The sequence below is a fragment of the Ailuropoda melanoleuca genome, chromosome 5 (assembly GCF_002007445.2).
Source record: "Ailuropoda melanoleuca isolate Jingjing chromosome 5, ASM200744v2, whole genome shotgun sequence".
Taxonomy (NCBI): Eukaryota; Metazoa; Chordata; class Mammalia; order Carnivora; family Ursidae; genus Ailuropoda; species Ailuropoda melanoleuca.
This window is the reverse complement of record NC_048222.1, coordinates 20,917,450-20,942,956: the sequence shown is the minus strand read 5'-3', so window position 1 is coordinate 20,942,956 and position 25,507 is coordinate 20,917,450. Positions and strand designations below refer to the sequence as shown.

General features: G+C 39.5%; 1 protein-coding gene across 3 annotated transcripts in view; it reads right to left on the bottom strand.

Moving 5' to 3' along the window:
- LYRM4 (LYR motif containing 4) overlaps positions 1-25,507 on the bottom strand; it is a 158,299-nt gene that overhangs the window by 74,366 nt on the left and 58,426 nt on the right. Inside the window, exon 3 of one of the 3 annotated variants that reach the window (XM_034660381.1) lies at positions 3,219-3,369. The exons of the other annotated variants lie outside the window; for them this stretch is intronic. Within the exon in view, the coding sequence (XP_034516272.1) occupies positions 3,283-3,369 (87 nt within the window). The 3' untranslated portion in view covers positions 3,219-3,282. Of the gene's footprint in view, positions 1-3,218; positions 3,370-25,507 lie in introns of those variants that run through there. 3 annotated transcript variants of the gene reach the window in all.

Here is a 25,507-nt window from a genome sequence, read left to right as displayed (position 1 = left end):
CTCGCTTAGTTTCGTGTAGAGAAATGTTAACCTATAGCCAGTGTGCATTTATTTAGAAAGGCATTTGGGAACAGGGTCTCTCGCTGGCTAATCCAGAGCTTGTGGGCTAACGGCTACAGGAAAGAGAGAAAATAAAATATGCTGCTTTGTAATTTCTGCCCTCTCCTATGATGTATAAATGAAAGGCTCCTTGTGCTTTCTATCCCTGCACAGCATTCCCATCTGCTGCTGGGGCAGTAATCTTAAACACTGAAATGTGGGATTTTGCAGCTTTGAGTGGCATGCATTGTTCCTTTTCAGCCTTAGTGAAAATATGTTATATGGTGTCTGGCATTAAGAAACTGAACAGTAGCTGTCATTATTATTATGACTATTATTACTTTTACTATTATCATCATTATTATATTTGGAACTACTATTTAGTGAAGCAAAGGTTTTCCATCCGAAAGGGATTAACAGGTACCAACAGAATAATCCTATGAGATCCCAGTTGTTAAGAAACGTCTGGAGAATGAGTCTACTACTGAGTCAAATTCTGCTAAGTGTATATAATCTCCTATTGTGAGTTTCACATCAGACCTCATTTCTCTTTATTCCACACCCACCTTCCCCCTCCTTCAGATCCACTGAATCAAGTATGTGGTACAAAAGGGGTCATTTCTCATCTTTTGGTTACATGAGTAGAAATAAACAAAATAGGCAGGGAAAAGAATCTGACCACAAAATAAGAAAGACCGGGATCTTATTTAAAGCTCTGCCTGAGATGTTAAGAATAAAAATCAACCCAGAGCAATCTACACTTTCAATGCTATCCCGATCAAAATACCGAGGACATTTTTCAAAGAACTGGAACAAATACCTTAAATTTGTATGGAAACAGAAAAGGCCCNAGAAGTTGTTGCCTATGTTCTCCTCTAGAATTTTGATGGATTCCTGTCTCACATTGAGGTCTTTCATCCATTTGGAGTTTATTTTTGTGTATGGTGTGAGAGAGTGGTCAAGTTTCATTCTTTTGCATGTAGCTGTCCAATTTTCCCAGCACCATTTATTGAAGAGACTGTCTTTTTTCCACCGGATGTTTTTTCCTGCTTTATCAAAGATTAGTTGCCCAAAGAGCCGAGGGTCCATTTCTGGGTTCTCTATTCTGTTCCATTGGTCGATGTGTCTGTTTTTGTGCCAGTACCATGCTGTCTTTGTGATCACAGCTTTGTAGTACAGCTCGAAATCCGGCATTGTGATGCCCCCAGCTTTGTTTTTCCTTTTCAACAGTTCCTTGGAGATTCGGGGCCTTTTCTGGTTCCATACAAATTTAAGGACTATTTGTTCCAGTTCTTTGAAAAATGTCCTCGGTATTTTGATCGGGATAGCATTGAAAGTGTAGATTGCTCTGGGTAGTATGGACATTTTAACTATGTTAATTCTTCCAATCCATGAGCATGGAATATTTTTCCATCTTTTTATGTCTTCCTCAATATCTTTCAAAAGTGATCTATAGTTTCTAGCATATAGGTCCTTTACGTCTCTGGTTAAGTTAATTCCAAGGTAACGTATGGTTTTTGGTGTTATTGTAAATGGGATGGATTCCCTAATTTCTCTTTCTTCAGTCTCGTTATTCGTGTATAGAAATGCAACTGATTTCTGGGCATTGATTTTGTATCCTGCCACCTTACTGAATTGTTCTATAACTTCTAATAGTTTGGGAGTGGATTCCTTTGGGTTTTCCATATAGAGTATCATGTCATCTGCAAAGAGAGACAGTTTGACTTCTTCTTTGCCGATTTGGATACCTTTGATCCCTTTTTGTCTTCTGATTGCTGTTGCAAGGACTTCTAGTACTATGTTGAATAATAGTGGCGAGAGTGGGCATCCTTGTCGTGTTCCTGATCTTAAGGGAAAGGCTTCCAGCTTTTCCCCATTGAGAATAATGCTTGCAGTAGGCTTTTCATAGATGGCTTTTATGAGATTGAGAAATGTACCCTCTATTCCTACACTCTGAAGGGTTTTAATCAGGAAAGGATGCTGTATTTTGTCAAATGCTTTTTCTGCATCAATTGAGAGGATCATATGGTTCTTGAGTCTTTTCTTGTTGATATGATGTATCACATTGATTGATTTGTGAGTGTTGAACCATGCTTGCATCCCAGGTATGAATCCCACTTGGTCATGATGGATAATCCTTTTAATGTACTGTTGGATCCTATTAGCTAGGATCTTGTTGAGAATTTTGGTGTCCATATTCATTAGGGAAATCGGTCTGTAATTCTCCTTTTTGATGGGGTCTTTGCCTGGTTTGGGGTTCAAGGTAATACTGGCCTCATAGAATGAGTTTGGTAGTTTTCCTTCTGTTTCTATTCTTTGTAACAGCTTCAGGAGAATATATATTATTTCTTCTTTGAATGTTTGGTAGAGTTCCCCGGGGAATCCATCAGGCCCTGAACTCTTGTTTTTTGGGAGGTTTTTGATCACTGCTTCAATCTCTTCATGGTTAATCTGTCTTAAGTAGAGGAGGGAGAAAGGGTTTAATAGCATGTGCAAACTCCTGTAGGAGCATAGGGAGGAAGGAAGGAAGGTAGGTAGGTAGGTTGGTTGGAGGTCAGGCTGGTACTCCTGCAGTGCAGGGCCTTGTAGACTAGAGGGGTTTTTTGGTCTTTTTCCTTAGAGCAATGGGAAGCCATTAAAAGATTTTAAGCCAGGAAACATTACAGTCAGGTTGATGGGGTGACCTTGAGGTGAAGCACCATTAGAAGGAAATTTGCAGTGTGGAACACTATTCCCTGGGTTTTGAAGATAATTGAGAGGTGACGGTAGCTGGCATGGTGCAAAATTGATGGATTTGAAATTGCTGTATTTGGCATAGAATCCATAGGACTTGGGGATTGTAAGCCAGATAGCACTCTCACTGAAGCACTATTTATCTTCACAAAGTTCATGAAGGTTCTCCTAGAATTTTTTTTTATAATTTATTTTATTCAAAATTTGTAAAACAAACAAAAAAACCAATTAGTAATTTAATTTTTTCTAGATTGTTTTATATAAAATGGACAATGGTGTAGGTTCAAATGTTTCCAGTAAAGTTCTAATATCATCATGCTAGTTGTTCGTAGTTAATTAACAGACTTTGAAATTTAAAAAAAATGAAACAATAGAATGTAGGCAGAATATACTTTTGTAGCATTTTGGTTATGGAATATGATTTCTTGTGAGTTGNTTAGCATTCGCTCACTCCCCCACCAACCCTGCTGGGCGCCTACTGTGATTCAGGGACTCCTCTAGGTTGTCACGTTAAAGAAACAGTCTGCTCTTAAGGTGCTTCCAAAGGGCAATAAATAAACAGATGATCCGTGCAGATTCCAGCGGAGTGACAGGGAGCTGTGTGGAAGAACGGAAGAACAAATGTGATGGGGTCGCACCTCCAATTAAACGGTGAAGGGCCCCTCCCTCCGGATAAAGCCCAGGTCTCTGGCTCTTGTTTCTCTCTGCAGCTTTCCTAAGCCTCTCTTCACTAGTGCCCTGGCCTTCTCCTGGCTAACTCCTACTTGCTCCTTGGCTAGTGCTCCTGGAAGCCTCCCCTCAAACCGGCCCCTCTCTTCCCACCTCCCACCCCGTGTGTTCTCTGGTCCTCATACCTACTTCACCTCATTACACTAGTGTCCTACACCAGTGCCTCAAGGGCTGAGTCTGTCTTAGCGCCACTCTAGTCCTAACGCCCAGGGGAGTCTAGCACGAAGGACAGATATTTATTTGATGAATGAGTGGATGAATGAACGAATGAGGAAAGTTGTGTCTGTTGGTGATTGAACGCTGGCCCTGTGCTGGGGCTGGGGGGACAGAAGGCTGGCTGAGGTAGGGAGACAACATGGCGGAGGGAAAGAGCACAGGCAGATGAAGTGGCCGCAATGGGGATTTTCCTAGAACAGAGCTGGTCTTTCTGATGGAATCTAAGCTTCTGGAGACAGACTAACAGATAATGGGAAGAGATGGCTTTTGGCTTCAAATAGCCCTGGGTTTAAATACGAAGTGAATACAAAGATGTGCCTACTTTGTCAAAGGTGAGCTGTATAAAGTCCACAGTATGATACTTGACAGAGTGGGCCCTCAATACAGCAGAATCTAATCCTATCTAGAATACAGTAAAAAATACAATACTATAAAGTCTCTGCACATGCCAAACCCAGCATCCAACAGGAGAAATAGAGCCACTTAAGTTAGTGCCTCCCTAAGGATCACATGGCTGGTAAGCGGCAGATGCGTCATGGCAGTGAATGTGATCACAGGGAAAGAGAGGGGCAGCCGAGGAGACTGGGACAGGCCTGGGGGAGACGGGTGGCAGTGAGAAGTGAGAAAGCCAGCAATGCAGAGGATCTCTAGAGTGGCCCTTCAGAGCGGTCAGGCACTGCTAGGATGTCTACTTGGATGAGGGCACACGCAGTATTTGTGGCCATTAGGAACATGGCTACTTCTGCAAGAGCTGGCCTATCATTGGGATGACAGCGGTTGAGGTGTGAAAGGCAGGTGAGGAAGTGGAGCTCGTGAGTGCCAATGGCCCCATAGAAGCCAAAGGGAAACAAGTGGGACAGGAGCTTGACACGGAAGCAAAGAAGCCGAAGTGTACTTGTGCGTGTGGGAAACGGGAGTATGCTTTAAGGAGGGAGCCGAGAAGCCAGCAGAGGGAAGGGGAAGTTTTAGGAGGGCAGGCACCTGAAAATTAGTGGGATTTCAGAGACAGGAACTGTGGTAACCGATAGCAGTGTAGAACTGCTAACTTGGGTAAAAATAATGGGTGCTTCTTTATGAGGAAAAAATGGAGGCAACTGAGGATTTTCTGGCCCAGTAAGTTTGATACGGACAAAAATGCCTACTTACTTGATAAATGGTACTAGGACAAGGAGATATCATTTTGGATAAAGTTAAGCTGAATCCATACCTCCATTCTTACACTAAAATAAATTCTAGATGCATCAAAAATTAGAAATGAAAAAGTACCTATAAAAGCATCAGAAGAAAATATGAGAGAATTTTGGAGTCTTGGAGTGGGAATTTGGCATGATGCAAAATTTAAAGGCAATAAAGTAAAAAGTAACTACAAATTAAAATCTTCCGTATAAAAAAATGTAGTAAGGAAGGCCAAAAAATAAATGACAAATGGGGAAAATATATTTGTGGTAAATGACAGGAAACAATAAAACAGTGAATAAATTAACACAGAAAAGAGACAGAGCTGGCTAACATACATAAACTATCCTTAACTTGACCCATAACTAAAGAGATACCACCTTTTACAGGTTGGACTGGTAGAGAGGACGATGTCTGATGTTCTCAGAGCTGCAGAGTGAGGTGAAGACTGGGTTGCCGGGAGAGTAGCCTGTTGCACAGCGTGGGAATGTTGATGTGTTTTCAATGCCTGTCCCTTTGACTAAACTCTTTCGCCTCTTGGCCTGTATTCGACATGAAGACAGGTACCGGGATGTCCTTAGCTGCACTGCTCATGATGGCAAACAGCTGAGGTCAGTGTAAATGTCCGTCACTAGGGGCCCAGTTAGTAAATTACCACATATCCATACTGTGGAATACTATCCAGACATTATAAAGGGAAAAAAAGGTTATATGTTCTGATGTGGGAGAATATATTAAGTGGGGAAAAAAGAGGCTGTAAGAGTATTTTTAGTGAAATGTGATCTGTTTTAAACAGAAGAGTACACATATATGCATACACACATACTACCTCTAAATGCACAGGAAATTTCTGGAATGCTATGTAAGAATTTTAATGTGGGAAGTGAGATTCAGAGTCAGGAGAACAGAGTGAGAGCAACTTTCTTCTGCCTTTTAAGTTATCTTTGATTAAAAAATTTAAGTAAAGAGATGTAAATCTCTGAAAGATCAAGTTACCCAACTTGCAAATCACAGGGGGTTATTGGTTTTGTACTATTCCCCTTCATTCTAACATTTGATAATGATCACCATGTCAAGTAGATCCTTAGGAGCCAGGGCTCTCAGTCTGTGTGAATCCTGGGTCCCTTACTTTTTAAAGACAGCGGGTACATAATTAACTCCTCTAAACTTCATTCACCTCGTCTCATAGTACTGGCTGAAAGATTAAATGAGACCGTGCATGTAAATCATTTAGCATATGAAGTGCTCAATAAATGTGATCTATTATCATTATTAATAAAATTCTTTCATCTTACAGTTTGCTATTGCCTTTTTACAAATAATTCTTGCTTGACTCTTGCTTTTCAGATTATAAAACATTATTATCCTATCTTCATTCTACAACAGCCCCATTTTTACTGAGTTTCAGAGAAATTAAGTGGTTAGCCTAAGATCACAACCTAGGGTTTAAAAGCAAATCTGACTTCAAGAGTTTTCTCCCTCTTGGTCATAGCTGTCTGTTGACTAACAAGCCCACAGCCCCTATATTTTGACATGAATTAATGCTGATTGTAAAATCCTAGGCATTAGGGTCCATTAAGCTCTTTATTACTTCATATGGTACTTTGGACAGAGGAAACCAAAGTGCTACTTAAAACTAAATTCTGATGCGTACAACTTTCCTTAAAAAGATTTAAATAAATCTGTCTACATGGTTAGCAATGATAGCACAAAAAGTTCAAAAAGCACAGAAAAGAAAAAAAAAAAAACCTCACAAAGATGGCTAAATCACCTGTCCAAAAAAAATCAATATATGCTTCATTTAGTCTATGAATCTGATCACTGTTGTTCCAAATCTAGGCATTTTCATTAGAGTACTACCATGTTCAATAATTCTTTATATAACAGAAGTTGATCTGACCCAAATAATTTTTTTTCCCTGAACTAGGAAAGTAGGCGATATTGGCATCTTCATTTAGTAGACAAGACAAAGAATTTATACAATTTTCCCAAGGTCCTTCAGTGATTTAGGGGCAGAAACAGATTTGAGTTCAGTCGCTTGCTTTCTAATTTGCCTCATATGCCACACACCAAGATCATACTCTTTCCTGCTTTAATTTTTTCATAGGCGTTTCCTGAAATCAGTTCTGAGTTTATTTTGGAATAATAAAGTATTACACTGAGCACACAGAGTAGACAAAATTGGAGTCTCAGTAAATTCCTTAATTGACTCAAAATAATTGATTTCCTTGAGTTGTTTTTTTTTTTTAAACAGTTTGCCTCAAACTGAGAATGCACATTTTTTTTAAATAGCTGTGACTTCTAAATGCTCTTCTTATGTATAAATGTATTTTAGCGCAATGTATCTCTGCTTAGGAAAAATCCACTTAGAAGGAAATTCATTTGGCATTCCGTAGTAGCACCATCTCTGTTCTGAACTATCCTAATGAGGAATCAATGAAATACGATGGCTCTAATAGGCTGTACATTGAAAATTAATTTCATGTTAGTTATTTAATTGAAATCACCGCCCTCCCAAACACACACACACATGCATGCATGCACAGTATGATTGGTCACCTCTGATGTGACTGAAAACTGTACTCAGAAAACATCATTTATTTAAAAATTTCTTCTCAAAGATTTATTTATTTACCTTAGAGAACAAAGAGAGAGCGCATGCATGTGGGAGTGTGGGAAGGGGCAGAGGGAGGAGGAGAAAGAGAATCCCAAGCAGTTTCCACCTTGAGTGTGGAGTCCGACATGGGGCTGGATCCCAAGACCCTGAGGTCATGACCCGAGATGAAACTAAGAGTTGGACGCTCAACCAACTAAGCCACCCAGATGTCCCAGATCATTTACATCAGTCATCTTCCTCTGACATCTCTGGAAGCATTTTGGGTCAGACTCTTTCTTGGAACATAATGCAGTTAGAAATCTCTGTGCCATGTCTCTCAGCTGCCCAAAATTGAGTACTTGGAGGGAAGAAGAAGACAGTGTAACTTAAAGTTCCTATGTTTTAATAGTGAGGTGGAAGGACAGCTACTGATTTAAGTGACCTCAAAATCCCAATCTTTTTTTTTTCCCCCCAAAATCCCAATCTTTTGCCCAGTAAGGGCTGTTGAGAATTCACTGGCATGTTCCATCCCAACTGAAAGAAAGATTAAAAAATATCTAGGTTGCAACTCCCACTGTGGGATGTACCTGGTTTAGAGTCTCAACAGTCAAAATCAAGGGTCCTTTTTCATGAGATACTCTAAGATCTTAAGTGAAAAAGATATCAGAGCTGTGGATTGATCAGTCTAGGTTCTCAAATTAGTCTTCCATAGTATACATACATTAAGTCAGAACAACTGAATTGATGTAACGAATCAGGGAAATTCAAACCCAAAGTGCCATTCCCAAAACTGCCATAATTAGAGTTACTGGTGTTGAGTTATGGAGAACAAATGTGAGTTATTGATTATGAGAGGTTCAGTGTTCACTGCACTGAGGATTACAAGCGAAACTGCAGGAACTAATTATGAATATAAAATATCCCAACTCTACTCTCAAGAAGTGAGAATCTCACTCAGATGTGATCATACATATTTCTTATCAACAAGTAATGGAAAAGCTCCTAACAGTCCACAACTACTTACGAGAATTAAAGCTAGTGTTTGGAATCATGAAATGGTATGATCAGAGTAGGCCCAAGAGAGCTTCCTGGAGAATGCAGTCTTGCATTATTTATTTATTTATTTATTTCTTTATTTATTAAAGATTTTATTTATTTATTTATTTGACAGAGATAGAGACAGCCAGCGAGAGAGGGAACACAAGCAGGGGGAGTGGGAGAGGAAGAAGCAGGCTCCCAGTGGAGGAGCCTGATGTGGGGCTCGATCCCATAACGCCGGGATCATGACCTGAGCTGAAGGCAGATGCTTAATGACTGCGCCACCCAAGCGCTCCATCATAATTTTAATACTTCAATCTTGCAAACTGGTTTCCGAACCTGGGCCGACAGCTTTAAGAAATCCAGATATTCTTATGCAAAACTTTGTATGTACAGGTGTATTTATTTCTGGGGAAAGGGTAAAGAGCTTTTATCAGATAGAAGTCACTGTGTTTAACACCTGCCTCAATACCAGATTGCTAGGACGACGGCAGAGCAGGAGGACCCTAAGCTTGCCTCCTTCCAGGGACACAACTAGGTAACATGCATATCAGCTAAATAACCCAGAAAACAACCTGAAGACTGGCTGAACAAACTCCACAACTAAATGTAGAGAAGAGGCCACACTGAAGAGACTTGGTAGGAAGCAGACGCATCTGCAGGGCTCTTGGTGGGAGGGAGGGACCCCCGGGTGCGAACGGGAGAGAAACAGACCCCCACACTGGGAAGCCTGCACTGCGAAGGTGAATCCTGGTAACATTTAGCTTTGAAAACCAGAGAGACTGAATATCATGAGTTCTTACAACCAGTGGGACTTAAAACCTTGAATTTTAGGGGCGCCTGGGTGGCACAGCGGTTAAGCATCTGCCTTCGGCTCAGGGCGTGATCCTGGCGTTACGGGATCGAGCCCCACATCAGGCTCCTTCGCTATGAGCCTGCTTCTTCCTCTCCCACTCCCCCTGCTTGTGTTCCCTCTCTTGCTGGCTGTCTCTATCTCTGTCGAATAAATAAATAAAATCTTTTAAAAAAAAGAGCAAAAACCTTGAATTTTAAAGATCAGCTGGCTCAGCTCTGGGAGAGCAGGGAGGGGAAATGAGTCCCTGCCCTTAGAGAGACAACACAACAAACAGCCACAGAGATATAGTGCAGAAACAGCAGTTTGAAAACCCAGCTGAGGTCTATACGAGGGAGAGCTGTTTACTCATCTCAGAGCTGTTCTGGAGGGACAGAGATTCTTGGGGGATTCCCCCAGGAACAAAGGCACTAACAGGTGCTATTCTCCCCTTCTCCCCCCAGCCAGCAAGACACACAGGCACCTGCAGGAATCAGCTACCTTAATTGCTAACACTTTACATCAGAAACCAGGGATGTACTGTATGGTGACTAACATAATATAATAAAAAAAATTAAAAGAAAAAAAAAATAAAGAAATTGCTAACACTGCCTCTCCCCCCACCACTGCACTTCAGTGGATCCATCCCCTCCAGCCAGGCCTGCCGCAGTCCCTGTGCTGCAGGTATGCACCCCCAGAAGGCCTGTGAGCAAATCTTGCAAATGCTGTTCATCCAGCCCCTGCATGTTGCAGATCTGCCTCCTCCAATATGCTCTTGGCCAGAGCTCATTAAAAGCAGTGCCCCAAGCCTGGCAGTGTGCAAGCAGCCCCAATAGGGGTCAGCACCGCTCCAAAGACTCCTGACCCAGAGAGAGGGAAAGATAAACCCCACACACCAGTCAGACTGTGGCCCTAGCAGGGGACAATACAGGGAAAGCACCCTGCATTTTGGTGCTCTGACCTTTCCCAAACGCCTGGTCTGACTCAACTCAAGGCCAAGAAAGCCACAGACTGGCCCACTAACACCATGGGAATCAAACACTGTCCGTAACAGGTAAAGAGAACCACTGCATATGACCAGGAGGGCAGAGTAATGGAAAGTAATCAAACTGAGGAGATGAGAGAAAAAATTATGCAAAATGAGAAGAGATTTAGGGAACTCAGTGACGATACCATCAAGTATCATAATATATGCATTACAGGGATCCCAGGAGAACAGAGAGAAGAGGGGGCAGAAAATTTATTTGAAGAAATAATAGCTGAAAATTTCCCGAATCTGGAGAAGGAAAAGAAATCCATATCCAGAGGCACAGATATCTCTCAACAAAATCAAGCCAAGCAGATTAACACCAAGACACATAGTAATTAAAATGACAAAAAGTAGTGACAGAGAATTTTAAAAGCAGAGAGAGAATGGCTTCACAAGTGAATTCTACCTAACATTTAAATAAGAATTAATACCTGTTCTTCTCAAACTATTCCAAAAAATAGAAGAGGAAGGAAAACTTCCAAATTCAATCTATGAGGTCAGCATTACCCTGATACCAAAACCAGATAAGGAGTCCACTGAAAAAGAGAACTATAGGCTAATGTCTCTGATGAACATAAATGCAAAAATCCTCAACAAAACATTAGCAAACTGAATCAACAATACATTAAAAAAATCATTCACCACAATCAAGTGGGACTTATTCCTGGGATACAAGGGTGGTTTAGTATTTGCAAATCAATCAAGGTGATACATCACATTAACAAGGGAAAGAATAAAAAACATATGTTCATTTCAAGAGATGCAGAAAAAGCATCTGACAAAGTACAACATCCATTCATGATAAAAATCCTCAACAAGGTAGGTTTAGAGGGAACATACTTCAACATAACAAAGGCCATATATGAAAAACTCATAGCTAACATCATACTCAATAGTTGAGAAACTGAGAGCTTTTTCCCTAGAGTCAAAAAGAAGACAAGAATGTCCACTCTTACCAAATTTATTCAACATAGTACTAGCAGTCCTGGCCACAGCAATCATATAAGAAAAAGGAATAAATCCAAATTGGTAAGGAAAAAGTAAAACTCTCACTATTTGCAAATGACATGATATTATATATAGGAAAACCTAAAGATTCCACCATAAAACTACCACAACTGATAAAGGAATTCCATAAGAATAAAAAATAATATGCAGAAATCCATTGCATTTCTGTACACTAATAATGAAGCAGCAGAAAAAGGAATTAAGAAAGCAATCACATTTACAATTACACCAAAGATAATAAAATACATAGGAATAAATTTAACCAAGGAGGTGAAAGACCTGTATTCTGAAAACTAAAAATCACTGATGAAAGAAATTGAAGATGACACAAACAAATGGAAAGATATTCTATGCTCACAGATTGGGAGAAAAAATATTTTTAAAATGTCCATAACTACTCAAAGCAATCTAGAGATTTAATGTAATTCCTATCAAAATACTAACAGCATTTTCCATATAAATAAAACAAACAATTCTGAAATTTGTATGGAACTATAAAAGACTCCAAATAGCCAAAGCGATCTTGAAAAAAGAAGAGCAAAATTGCAGTATCACAATTCCAGATTTCAAGTTATACTACAAAGCTGCTGTAATCAAAACAATACTGTTCTGGCACAAAAACAGACACACACATCAATGGAATAGAACACTGAAATATGTGCCAAATAATAGAACAGAATCACAGCAAGAATCTTCAACAAAGGGGGCAAGAATATGCAATGGGAAAAAGACAGTCTCTTCAACAAATGGTGTTGGGAAAACTGGTCAGCTACAAGAAAGGAATGAAACTGGACCACTTTCTTAAACCACCCACAAAAATAAACTCAAAATGGATTAAGGACCTAAATGTGAGACCTGAAGCCAAAAAAATCCTTGAAGAGAGCAAAGGGAGTAATTTCTCTGACACTGGCCACAGCAACGTCTTTCTAGATATGTCTCTGGAGGTCATGGAAACAAAAGTGAAAATTAACTATCGGGACTATATCACACCAAAAACTTCCGCAGGGCAGAGGAAAAAATGAAATCAGAAGACAACTTAGTGAATGGGAGAAGATATTTGCAAATGACATATCTGATAACAGTTTAGTATTCAAAATATATAAAGAACTATCCCCAAAACAAATCCAATTAAAAATGGGCAGAAGACGTGAACAGACATTTCTCCAAATAAGATATACACATGGCCAACAGGCACATGAAAAGATGCTCAACATCACTCATCAGAGAAATGCAATCAAAGCTACAATATCACCTTACACCTGTTAGAATGGCTAAAATTAAAGACAAGAAACAACAAATGTTAGCGAAGATGTTGAGAAAAAGGAACCCTCATGCACTGTTGGTGGGAATACAAATGGTGCAGCCACTATGAAAAACAGTGTGGAGGTTCCTCAAAAAATTAAAAATAGAACTACCCTATGATCTAGTGGGTATTTATCCAAAGAATACAAAAATGCTAATTCAAAAGGATACAAGCATCCCTATGTTTACTGCAGCATTATTTATAATAGCCAAATTACAGAAGCAGCCCAAGTGTCCATCGACAGATGAATGGATAAAGAAGATGTGGCATATATATGCAATGGAATATTATTCAGACATAAAAGGAATGAAATCTTTTGCCATTTGCAACAGAGTAAAATGCTAAGTGAAATAAGTCAGTCAGAGAAAGACAAACACTTCATGATTTCACTCTTATGAGGAATTTAAGAAATAAAACAAATAAAGAAAAAAATAAGACAAACCAAAAAAAACAGACTATTAACTACAGAGAAATGATGCTTAGTGGAGAGGAATTGGTTGGGGATGGGTGAAACATGTGAAGGGGAAGAAAGAGTACACTTACTATGATGAGCACTGAGTAATGTGTAGAATTGTTGAATCACTATATTGTATGCTTAAAACTAATTTAATATTGCATGTTAACTATACTGGAATTGATTTTAATTTTAGGAATTTGCCTTAAGAAAACAGGGATGTACACAAAGATATTTATGGCCACATTATCTATAATAGGGGAAAAATAAAAAGAAACAAGTAAATTTTCCACATTTGGGGGATAGAATAAACAAATTATGGTAAGGCATAAAATGGAATACTGGAAGCCATAAAAAAATCATGAGGCCAAGGAGAATTGATTCACATGAGAACTGTTCACCAAACCTTATGAAAAAAGAGGTTATAAACCCAGTGTGCATTTCTGATCCCCAGAGGGGCTAGAAAGGCAAACCTGGTCTTCATTTTTGTTCATGCCAGTGGTCCGTGTAGGTTGAATGATTGTCACAGGTAATTCAAGGAATGATCTGAGGTCCTTCTGAGACCAGACTGACCCCAAACCTCTGAGTGTGAAAAGCCATATGACTCTGGGAAGAACAGAAATCCAAGATAAAACCTCAGAATGGGTTAGTAGGAAGTATCTCCGTTGAGAACTGGGCTAGGGTAAGGAGTTTGTTAAAGTGGGAGACAAGTGAGAAATGTACCTGAATGTAACTTAGGTTTTATCTTCATTAAAAATGCACCCCCCCAGTGATATGCAGGAGCAAACTAGGTGACAAGGGAATAAGAAAAATCAACAGTCTGTAACCACACGGTAAATAACTGATTCAGGCAAGGTACGTTAATGGGTCTGAAAACCACTGGTGAAAGGTGAAAGGTTGATGGGGCACAGGTTATTTATTCATTACAAAGAGAAACAGGATGCTTATAATGGAAATATCTGGTCAACTCCATGCTAACAAATGATCAGACTTAGCATAAACAAATAATGGTAAAACCCGCAGTAGGGGCCTCCTGATATGATGCAAAGGAAGAATGTCATAGTACCAAAGCAGTGTTCCTGCCAAAGTGATTGCTCTGAGTGTAATAATGGAGAAGGAATCTCACACATTCATATTAGGGAACATTCTAGACTAAATTATGTCAGTATCATAAAATTTACCAAAAAAGGGGCAGAGGAACTTTTCTCTGTTAAAGGAGACATAAGAAACGTGACAAGCTCGATCCTTAAATGGATTCTGGATTAGGGGGGAAAAAATTACAAAAGGTATTATAGAACAATTGGAAAAATTTGAAAATGGACTGCATATTCCATAATATGTATCAGTGTTCAATTCTAAGGTGTGAAAATAGTGTTGTGATAATATAGAAGAATGCTCTTGTTTTAAGATATACATTGAAGTATACAGAGGTAGTATTATGATTAAAACCTATTTTCAAACAGTTCAATTAAAAAAAAAGAGGAAATAAGAGATAAAACAAACATGGAAAAAAAAATGCCAACACTGGTGGAATTCAGTAAAGGATAAAATATTCACTCTTTTACATAAACTGTTTAAATCCAAATAAAAGAGTAATTTAAACATTATTATTATAATTATAAAGAAAACTATCCAGAGAAGAATAATATACTACTTTTCTTTCCAAAGAAACATGGTTGAGATGCTAGTTTTAATAGTCAGCCCATACACTATCCTTGGTTCCTACCACAGGTACTGGGGCAATGCATACTGAGCAGAGCATACATTTAGAAACGTGAACCATTGGGGCGCCTGGGTGGCATAGCGGTTAAGCGTCTGCCTTCGGCTCAGGGCGTGATCCCGGCGTTGTGGAAAGAAACGTGAATCATAAACTTCAAAGTTAAATTTGCAAACCTCCCATACATGTTATCAATAAATATCACAGGAATTATACGGAATTATAAATTAAGACAAGATTTCTGTCATGCTACAAAATGCTGGTGCACCCCCCCCCAACATTAATACACTAAGAAATCACTTCCACTCAAAATGCAGAGCTAATGAAAGCCTGAGAGAATGAATCTATAATTCACTTCTTCAGACACAGAGTCTATTTCCTTGCTGAGTAGTATACTCACCATAGGACCTTGTGAATGACTTTTAACATGCTGTCACTTCCAGCTGAAGATGACCAGGGGTGAGGAAGCGGAGGGAGAGTTGGGCAGAGAGAGCTGCTAGGACCAGGAAGGAGGCTCCCAAGGGCAGGGTTTGCCCCTGTCGTCATACAATGATTCCCTTACCAGGTAAGCAGGGTTAGAAAAGTACAGACTATGGCACTCTGTTCTCACCTCCCTGAACATGCCCTAGATGTGTTCTAAAAAAGCATTCCTTACATACTCTTCCAAATGTGACATGTAGCAAGGGTCTATTAGAAAAAAAAAAGTTAATGCAAACATTAAAAAAACTCTGAGGTCCTAATCATTACTAGACTATTGGGACAATTAGATCTTTGAGCCTCATGCATCCCCCTCTTGTTAGAGCAGAGCACACTGCTTGTGGGGGGCTTGTCATGGCTCACGTGGGAAAGTGCTCTGTGGGAGGGACACTGCTGCTCTCTCTCCTGTGATCAGATCAATTCTTGTGAACTGGTGTAGTTAAAAGACATCAAATCCACAAGCTATACCCATAATGTATCCAAAGTGTGTCTAGGCATAAAAGCTTAATCCCCATTTGTAGTTTGGTAGACACAATAATAAAAAGCATAGTGTTCTATAGGAGAAAGCCTAAAATGCAAGATTCTTGAACAAGACAGTGAAAGGGCTGATATTGCAGAAGAAACTCTGAGTGACAGTACACTTTCTCCTTCTGTTGAGCAATAAGCTCTATTTCAGCATCTCCATGTACTATGCATGATTATTTCCCCCATAAAATACATTTAAAGAATGTCTTAGGGGCGCCTGGGTGGCTCAGTCGGTTAAGCGTCTGCCTTCAGCTCAGGTCTTGATCCCAGGGTCCTGGGATTGAGCCCCTGAGCTGGGCTCTGCTCAGCGGGGAGCCTGCTTCTCTCTTTTCCTCTGCTTCTCCCCCAGCTTGTGCTCTCTCTCACTCTCTCAAATAAATAAACTCCTAAAAAAAAAAAGAATGTCATGATAGGTTTATTAAAAGCAGCATTTCTGAAGACTAGCAAGTTGTAGGTCATTAGCCACTCCAACTGTGGAAACACGTGATGGAAGGGCAGGGCTCTTTGACTCTTTCTAAAGCATGTAATCTTTACAGAGAGAGTAGAGAAAAACGGCCAGGAAGAGATCTGGTAACATTAGCAGATAGATCCTGTATATAGTGCTTCTGTTTTTCCTGCTTTGGCCTTTGAAAAAGAGGCAGAAGGAATCTTAGAGAAAATTGGGGAGGGGGAAATAAAAGTACAGTTTCCCAGACAGTGGAAGTGGTAAAAAGGCAAACTGAAGTTGTTCTCTAAATTACCTAACAATCTACGTAACAAGAGACCCCGTCTATGGCTGAGACAGACAGAAGCAGACAAGGAAAGAAGACCGGAGACCCTAACAATCCCCTAGTCGAAACTGGTAGTCAATCAGTAAAGGCCCTTGGAAAGTCTGATTATAGGATTACAGGTGCCTTAAAAGGGGCCTACTAATCAAAATCTGCATATATGGTTTGGTTAGGAGGTAGAGGACGAAGGTAAAGAAACAGAAGATGGACACATAGGCACTTGTAATTGACATTTAGACAAGAATAATTGAAATTAATGGTTTATGTTTAATGTCAGGGGCTTTAACAGAAATACAATCTGATAGTTTAAAAGTACGTTAAACAGGGCATGAAAACCAACAGAATGTGTGTGTGTGTATGAATATGTATAGGTATATGTAGCATATATATATATGTATATGTATATATATATAAATAGATTTATTTTATGGAACAGGCTCATGTGATTATAGAGGCTTAGCAAGTAGGGGGTAGGCTACCAGACTGGAGACTCAGAGAGAAGAGTTGCAGTTTGAGTCCAAAGGCCATCTGTTCGCAGAACTCCTTGCTCAGTGAGGGTAGGTAGCAGCTTTTAGTTGTACTCAGATCTGTGAATGACTGGATGAGGCCCACTCATATCATGGACAGTAATCTGCTTTACTCAAAGTCCACCAATTTAAATGTTAATCTTATCCAAAAAATACCTTTACAGAAATATCTAGAATAATGTTTGACCAAATATCTGGGCATGTTGGACCAGCCAAGTTGACACATACAATTAACCATCACAAAACCCTATCTTTGGGACCTGAAAAGAGGTAATTCTATCACTTAGGAGTAGTAAATCAGATCCCAAGGAAAGCTTCTAAGGAAGGAAAGAACAAACAAACCAGCTGCAAGGGCTAAAATAATAAATCTAAAATTATGAAATAAGATAAAAATTCTCAGTAAAGTAGGAATAGAGGGAAACTTCCTCAACTTGATAAAGAATACCTACAAGAAACCTAGAGCTAACATCATACTTAATAGTGAGAAACTAGGAACTTTCCCACTAAGATCAGGAATAAGGCAAGGATATCCCCTTCACCACTCTTTTCAACATTTAACTGGAAGTCCTAGTTAATGCAATAAGACAAGAAAAAGAAATAAAAGGTATACCGATCATTCAGTAAGAAGTTATGAAGTAACACTAAGTGTCACGTTTTATGTATTGATTTTCACTCACTACTCTTGATCTTTTCCAAAAACCAATGAACAAAACCCAAAAAAACGTAAGAAAAACTATGAGGTATCTGTAATTTAGTAAGATCATTGTACTGATTCCATGTAATAATGGCATAACTAATGTACATGAAGTGATTTTATATTTACAAAGGGTTTCACATTTATTATCCCATTTGATTCTTAAAACTTTGTATTGGTAGATAGGGCTGGTATGTTCACGATTAGTGGTGCCTGAGTTCAAATTCAGATCCTTTAACTCCAAATCTTGTGCTTTTTACACTATTTATGCGAATTTCTAGAGTATGCTCTTCTCTCCTGACATATAATTAGGTAATAAAATATGAAAGCAATTCTGCACCAATATCAAGTTCTAACCTCATTTTTTCTACCTTCTAGGCCTATATCCCATGATAAGTAAACCTGCAGAACCCAGAAAATCATAGGATGCTCTAGAACTATGCTGTCTAATATGGTAGCCACTACCTATAAGTGGTGATTTAAATTTAAATGAATTAAAGTAAAAATTCAGTTCCTTAGTCACAACAGCCACATTTCAAGTGCTGAATCAACAGCCGCAATTGGCTAGTGGCTACTATGTTAGGCAGGGCAGACATGCAACATTTCTATCAGCAGAGACAGTCCACAGGAAGACGTAGAGATTAATCCATCATTTCATCCATTTCAGAGCAGAAAAGGACCAAGACCCAGAAGTTATGTAACCTCTCCAAGATCACACAGCTCAATAGTGGAAAATGTACATCTCTGAACTCCAAGTCATTTGTTTTTCATGCTATAGAATAATCTTACTAGATGAAATCTAACAGATCCACATAAATCTTTATCAAGTCACAGTTAGCAGAGAACTAATTTCTAGGCATTCTTTTAGAATATACTGCCCAACTTTCTTTTCCAAGCTTCCAAACTCTCTGTCCCCTTTCCCCTAAAACCTTATCCATTAATGGGAGTAAGAAAAACAGACAGGAGATCACTGTTCATTAACTGAACATATATTTAACTATCTTCTTTGTGCTGAAATTAGCCAGAGTTGTTTTTTGTTGACTGCAACTAAGGATCCTGACTGCTGATATATGGGGACGGGGAAGGAGAGAACATGGAGACTATCTCCCAAACTGAAAATCTGCCTCTAATTAAAAGTCAACTTCATGCTCCTGATCTGGGGATTAGAAAAGAAATGTTACCCCCTCTGGTAAACTGAAAGCTCCTTGAAGGCCTGGCTCGTTGCAGATTCCTAATAAATCTTGTTGAATGATACATTATTTGATAGGGTTTTGCCTTTGAGGTAAGAGCAGAGGATGGGAATAGTAAGAAAAAATAGCCACAGTCCTTCTAGCAACCAGAGAGACTGGTCAGCATTCACCTTGACCCATGCTAGCAGGTATTTGGTGGTATACTGCTAGTAATGAGCATCAACTTTATAGTACTTAATTTTAAACTTTCTGTTCTCTGGCAGAATGGTTAGATGCTAAAAGTTCTGGGTATAACTTCTAACATGCTCTGTTCCCTCATCTCCAAAGTGGGTATAAGACCTATCTCATGGGCTCAAAGGAAGATTAAAAGCAATAAAACCGTTAAGTCCTACAAAAACATGAAGGACTATCATGATTGATTTTTAAGCTCTTCAGTAGAGGTCAAAGTATTTCTTAATTTTCCATTCATGTAGAAAACTATTACCTTTAAAGTTGAAAATTATCCATAAATGACTACATTAGAAATAAGGAAAACATAAAAACACTGTTTTATTATTGCAATAGCTTCTGACTTTAGAAAGCTCATTTTGGTAAAACTTACAATGGCAGACTTCAAGCTTTTTAAATCGTTTACCTCATAGCAAAATATGTTTATGCATACAACTTTAATGTATGTTTATATTTATTTAGATGTTACCCACATGTGCTCCTGTGCTATTAAATTATACACATTACAAAATACACACAATAATACATATTTAAAAAGATGAGATAAAAATTATAAGTAGAAGTCCCATATTTCCTTCTTGTACCTCATAGGATTGTCTTGCATAATCTCCCCACCTCACCTCAAGGATCCAGAGGATGACAGACAGTTTAAAGTAAAGCAATGTTGGAATTGATGTTTTAATCACTGATTGTATTAAATTAACCTTACTTTAGAGAGGGATGTTAGAACATTATAAAATCCCACAGTAGCAAGCCCCTCTCACAATGACCTTATTCAGCCTGTGCCTGGACATCTTCAGTGATTATAGGGAAGGGAATGTCAGAAACGGTTCATTCAGGGGTTGAATGGCTGCTTTATTGATTCACACAGTAATTCCCTTTCTCCCTAATACAGAATGTGAGCAGCATGAGGACAGGGGCAGGGACTAGATCTGTCTTATTTACTGCTGTGTCCCACTGTCTAGAACAGTGTCTCATACATTAAGATTTACAGAATTAATGTATAAATGGTGAATTTTTTTTTTTTTAGAGACCTCTTCCTCACACCTAGTCTGACTTTATAATGTAATAATAGTATCAGCGGCACTTTTCACACGTACTATGTGCCAAGCACCATTATCAAAAGCACTTTTCACATATTAACTCACTGAATCCTCACAACCTTACCTTATAATGTAGGTACTGTCAAAACTCTCATCTTAACTGAAGAAAGTGGGACACTGGGTGGTCAAGCAGCTTGCCCAAGGTTGGGGCTGGTGAGTGGCTGAGCTGGGATCTGCTGGGGCCAGTGTGACTCCTCGGTCCACACTTGTAACTACGGCATATTACCACCTCTCAGCAGTCAGAGGGCTGGCCCCACTGCTGCTGCCTGCATGCACAGAAGACAATGTCTAATCTCCTTCATGGGAAGGGCATTCAGGTATATGAGGACAGACTTCCTGAGCCTTTCACATTCATCTTTTTTCTGAGCCGAACATTCTAGAGTCTTCAAATGCTTAATAGATAATGTGGATTCAGTCCTTCGACACCTGTGGGTCTCCCTCTCCTTGGGGGTTTGGTCAAGTCTGTCCCTGAAAGCTAAGAATCTAGCCATGGACTCCTTAGAGCCCTGGGTATGAGTCCCGGCCTTGCGAAGTCACTATTTGACTCTGCAAATAACTTCAGCTTACAATGCCTCAGTATCCTCTCCTGAAAAATGAGTTGATAAGAGTTCCTTCTTTGCAAGAGGGCAAACTGTCCTTTTGTCCAAATTTCTTTCCCAGGAAGAGGCTTGGCACAGTACATCACTCGCAAGGGAGACACATTAGCATTCATTTGGACAGTAATGCTGAACTTTATGGGAACGTATTGTACTGGCTTGGAAAATAGCTTTCTTCTCTTTTCATTGGAATGATTTGGCCCTTTAACTTAATTTTATATGGTGACACTGACTCAATTCTCTCTGTCTCTTGCTACACTGTTCCTCCTTTCTCATAGGAAAAAAATCCTCATAAAAGTAATTTATAATACATCAAAATATTGATAGAAACCTTAAACCTTAATGTCTGAAGGTATCTGTGGGCATGATTTATTACAGAAGTTCCACTGTTATAACTTGGCAATTAGGAAATATTGATAAATGCAAACACATTATTGATGTCAATTAAAAAAAGCGCAAGATTGATGAGCCTCCCAGAGTGCTCTGACACAAACAGTTAGAGAGTAATGCCCATCAATACACATCTAACCACTATAAATGCCCAGGGAAATTAGGCTGCCAGGAGACAAAAGGGTGCTTTCACATTAACAGTGAGATTATTTAAACAGATGAGCATCTAGTCAACAGGAATATCTAACAGAACCTCAAGTAAAGTCCTACAGAAAAAAACAGAAAGCCTACTGGTGATCTGTGATAAGGTAGGCAAAGGAAAGTATTCAAGGAGTTGAAGATCGGGACACACACGAACTAAGCTAAAGGCTGGGCCAAGTACCTGAATTGGTTAGACCTGATTATATAAGTGGATAGCATTCACCAAGCCAGAACCTAAAGAAAAAGGTAGTTTTTAGGGTAGTACCTCAGAATATATTTTAATATTCCCACATACCCTATTTTAGAGGACCTGAAAAGATGCTTAGATTTATTTTAAATGGATGACATAAACAATCAAGGCTCCATTCTCTGTGCACAGAGGACAGGATGGATTTGAACCTGCGTTACCAAGAGAATGGAAGTACTGGGAATTTGCAAAGGAAAATTAGTTTAAGTAAAGGTAAGATAACTCATTGAGTTTTGGTCATGATGGCTTTGAAGTGCTGATAAAACACCCAAGTGCAAGTATCTACTAAACTGAGGCCAACAGTTTACATGAAAGACAGGACCAGATACGAAGTTTCAAGGAGTAAACAACATCAGATCTGTAAAGAATAAGGATATAAAAAAGACTGACTGACTTAGTGGTAAGGAGGTCTATGCTTTTGAGACAGCAGCTGCATTTTTGTAGGGAAGAAGGTAAGAGTTAAAAAAAAAAAAAACCAAACAACCAAGACCTACTGTGTGAAAGAATTCTATGAGGCACTATGAAAGGCAAAGCACACTACCCTGGTCATCTGGGAAGTTCATCTCTTCAATCCAAGCTCAGCGAGGGCCTCATGGAACACTGAAAGACCGCTTTCTCATCCAGAGCTTCGGATCTTCTGAATCAACCCCGGGCTACCTAATGCACACTTCCAAGCCATACCTAACTCTTTCACACACTGTAAAATCAACGAGGGCTTAAACTGGCTCTCACAGAGAACTGGGGTTTAGATCTAGAGAACAACTGGCCTGAGGTTCATGAGGACAAAATAAATACATTAAAATTAAAAACAATCTTAACCTTCCCTTGAATGTTCCAAGAGTAACTAATTCAACATTAGCTTTCCAACCTAAATCTGGTTGTTTTATGTATAAAAGGTATATACTATGCCATTTCCCAGCCACTGGGATGGCTGGATATTTGTAAGAATGTGGCAAAATTAGAATCTTTACACACTGATGATGGTAATGTACAACGGAGCACTTACTTTGGAAAACAGGCTGGCAATCTTCAGAAAGTTAAAGTTACTATGTGACCCAGCAATTCCACGCCTAGGTATATACCCAAGAAAAATGAAAACAAACGTCTACACTAAAACTTGAACACTAGTATTCACAGCAGTATCACTGATAATAGCAAAAAAGTGGAAATGGCCAAATGTTCATCAACTGATGAATGGATAAAATGTGATATAGTCATACAATGCTATTAAAAAGGAATGAAGTATCAATACATACTATGAATGGATGAACCTTGCCAACACTATGTTAAAGGAAAGAAGTCAGTCACAAAAATAAACTCCATTTATATGAATGCCCACAGTAGGTAAATCCATAGAGACATAAAGGAGATTGGTGGTTTCCAAGTGCTGGGGGAGAGTGAGTTGGGGAGAAATGGGGTTACTGATGATGTGTATGGCGTTTCTTTTTGGAACGATGAAAACATTCTAAAATGACTGTGGTGATGGTCACACAACTCTGTGAATATACTAAAAGCCATTGAATTGTAGAGCTTAAATGGGTGAATTTTATGATACATGAATTATGTCTCAATAAAGTTATTTATTTTTTTAAAAGATTTATTTGAGAGAGAGAGTGTGAACTCATGTGGTGGGGGGAGGAACAGAGGGAGAAGGGGAGAGACAGAGCGAGCATGCAGGGGGAGGGGCAGAGAGAGAGGGAGAGAGAGAATCTCAAGCAGACTCCCTACTGATCGTGAAGCCTGAGGAGGGGCTGGATCTCAGAGGCCGCGATCATGACCTGAACCAAAATCAAAAGTTGGATGCTTCACTGACTGAGCCACCTATGTGCCCTCCCCCCTTTTACAAAATATTTATTTATTTGAGAGAGAGAGAGAGAGAGAGAGCGTTAATAAGGCTGTTATTTAAAGAAAAAAGGCATACACTGAATGTTCTAGCAAGTTAAGGAACATGATTTAGTGAAATCTACACAATATTGGCCTTCACTAGGGAAGAACAGATTGAACTGCCAGATTTCATCAGAAAGTTTCATCAAAGGGCTGAATCTTGATTGGTTCTGGAGTTGAGAAAAATCAGACCAGGAAATTTCCAGACAACCGCCTGAGAAAAATTTGGTGTACCAGCAGGCCAACTCACCCCAATTTAAGCCCTGGTAATCCAGTTCATTTGAGTGCTAGAACATTTGGCCTGGTGCATTAGCAGTTGTCACCGGGCTGGCTCCCAAAAGCTGCTGCCCTGTTATGCTTCCACTGGTCTCCTTGCTGTTCCCATGGTTATCTGAGAGGAGATGCTGAGGACAACTTGTGCATCTGAGGGCCGTGGAGTTTCAAAACAGACCAAAGTAAGGAGCACAGTCCTATCAACTATCCTGAAAGGCTGAGCAAATCTTACAAGTATGTTTCTTGGTCTATAGCTCTATTAATCTTCTATTCTTCCCATCTATTCCCCCTGAAAGGAGAGAAGGTGCATGACTTCTTGAATAATTTTACCTGCACTTGGAATATGGCTGCTATCAAGATACAAGACTCTGCAGATGTTCTTATCACCAGGGTTTATGTGACAAGCAGAAATGCAGGATGGATGAGCTACAATTTATATGAGCAGCAAACCCTCAGTTGCACTAAAAAATATCCCCCAAAGAGTGTTAAATACCTTCTCCCTGAGATGAAGACTGCATTCCTGAGAAGACGTCTATGCCATTCTTTTGCCATTAAGCCGTGTTATTCTACTTGGTTGTTAAGAATATTGTCTTGCGCTATCAGCCGAACCCCAAAGAGCTTCATCAGGAGTACACACACTGTGGGAATTCCAGTTGTAATAAGAGAGAGTTTCATTGTTCAATATGTAAGAGAACTTAGTGTCTGAATCTCTGTGAAAGTGCAACAGAACAAAAATGATGTCTGGGGAAAAGGTTAATTTAGAGAGATCCAGAGATCAGTAATTACAAAAATCAAAGACAACCTGCTGGCCTTCTGGAGAACAGGCACTCTGTGAGGGGTGACAGGTTCGGGGGGACCTGTGAAGGGGCTCAGTATCAACTCCTGTTTCTCAACCTTGGTTGCATGTTGAAATCACCTGCGGAGTTTTAACACTCTTGATGCCTGAGTCCTACCCTCAGAGTCTCTAACTCCATTGGCCTGGAGTGGCCTGGTCCTAGGGATTTGTGAAAGCACCCACGTGGTTCTAATGTACAATCAAGTTGAAAACCATGAGCAGGAAGTGCAAAGTCCTGTCTTTGAAGATCCCACTAAAGATCAGGTAGCCTTTGGTTCCCCCAGTAGTATAAAATACAAAATATAAAGCTGAGTTGAAATCACATGTATACTGCAACATACAGGCACAAAATGTGTTAAGATAAAACTTTCTTCTTGGGGAAATGATGGTTGTTTTGAGATTGATTATAGTTTTTCTTTACAAACATTACAAAGTGCTTAGATAATGGAAAACTTCACTTGTGTATGGTTGTAAGTATTTGGGGTGAGTAAGTAACACGGGTATTTGATAGAGAATGTGCTAGTCTTCATTTAGTTTCCTTCTACTATCGCTGAAGGGCTACAGGCAACCTGGCACACCTTGGTAATGAATACCTAAAAGGTCCCTCGTGTGTGCACAAGTGCATGGACAGGCATATGCCCTTCTTCTTGATGAGACAAAAGCTTTAGATCCCTGAAATGGCCTGGAAATATACCAAAG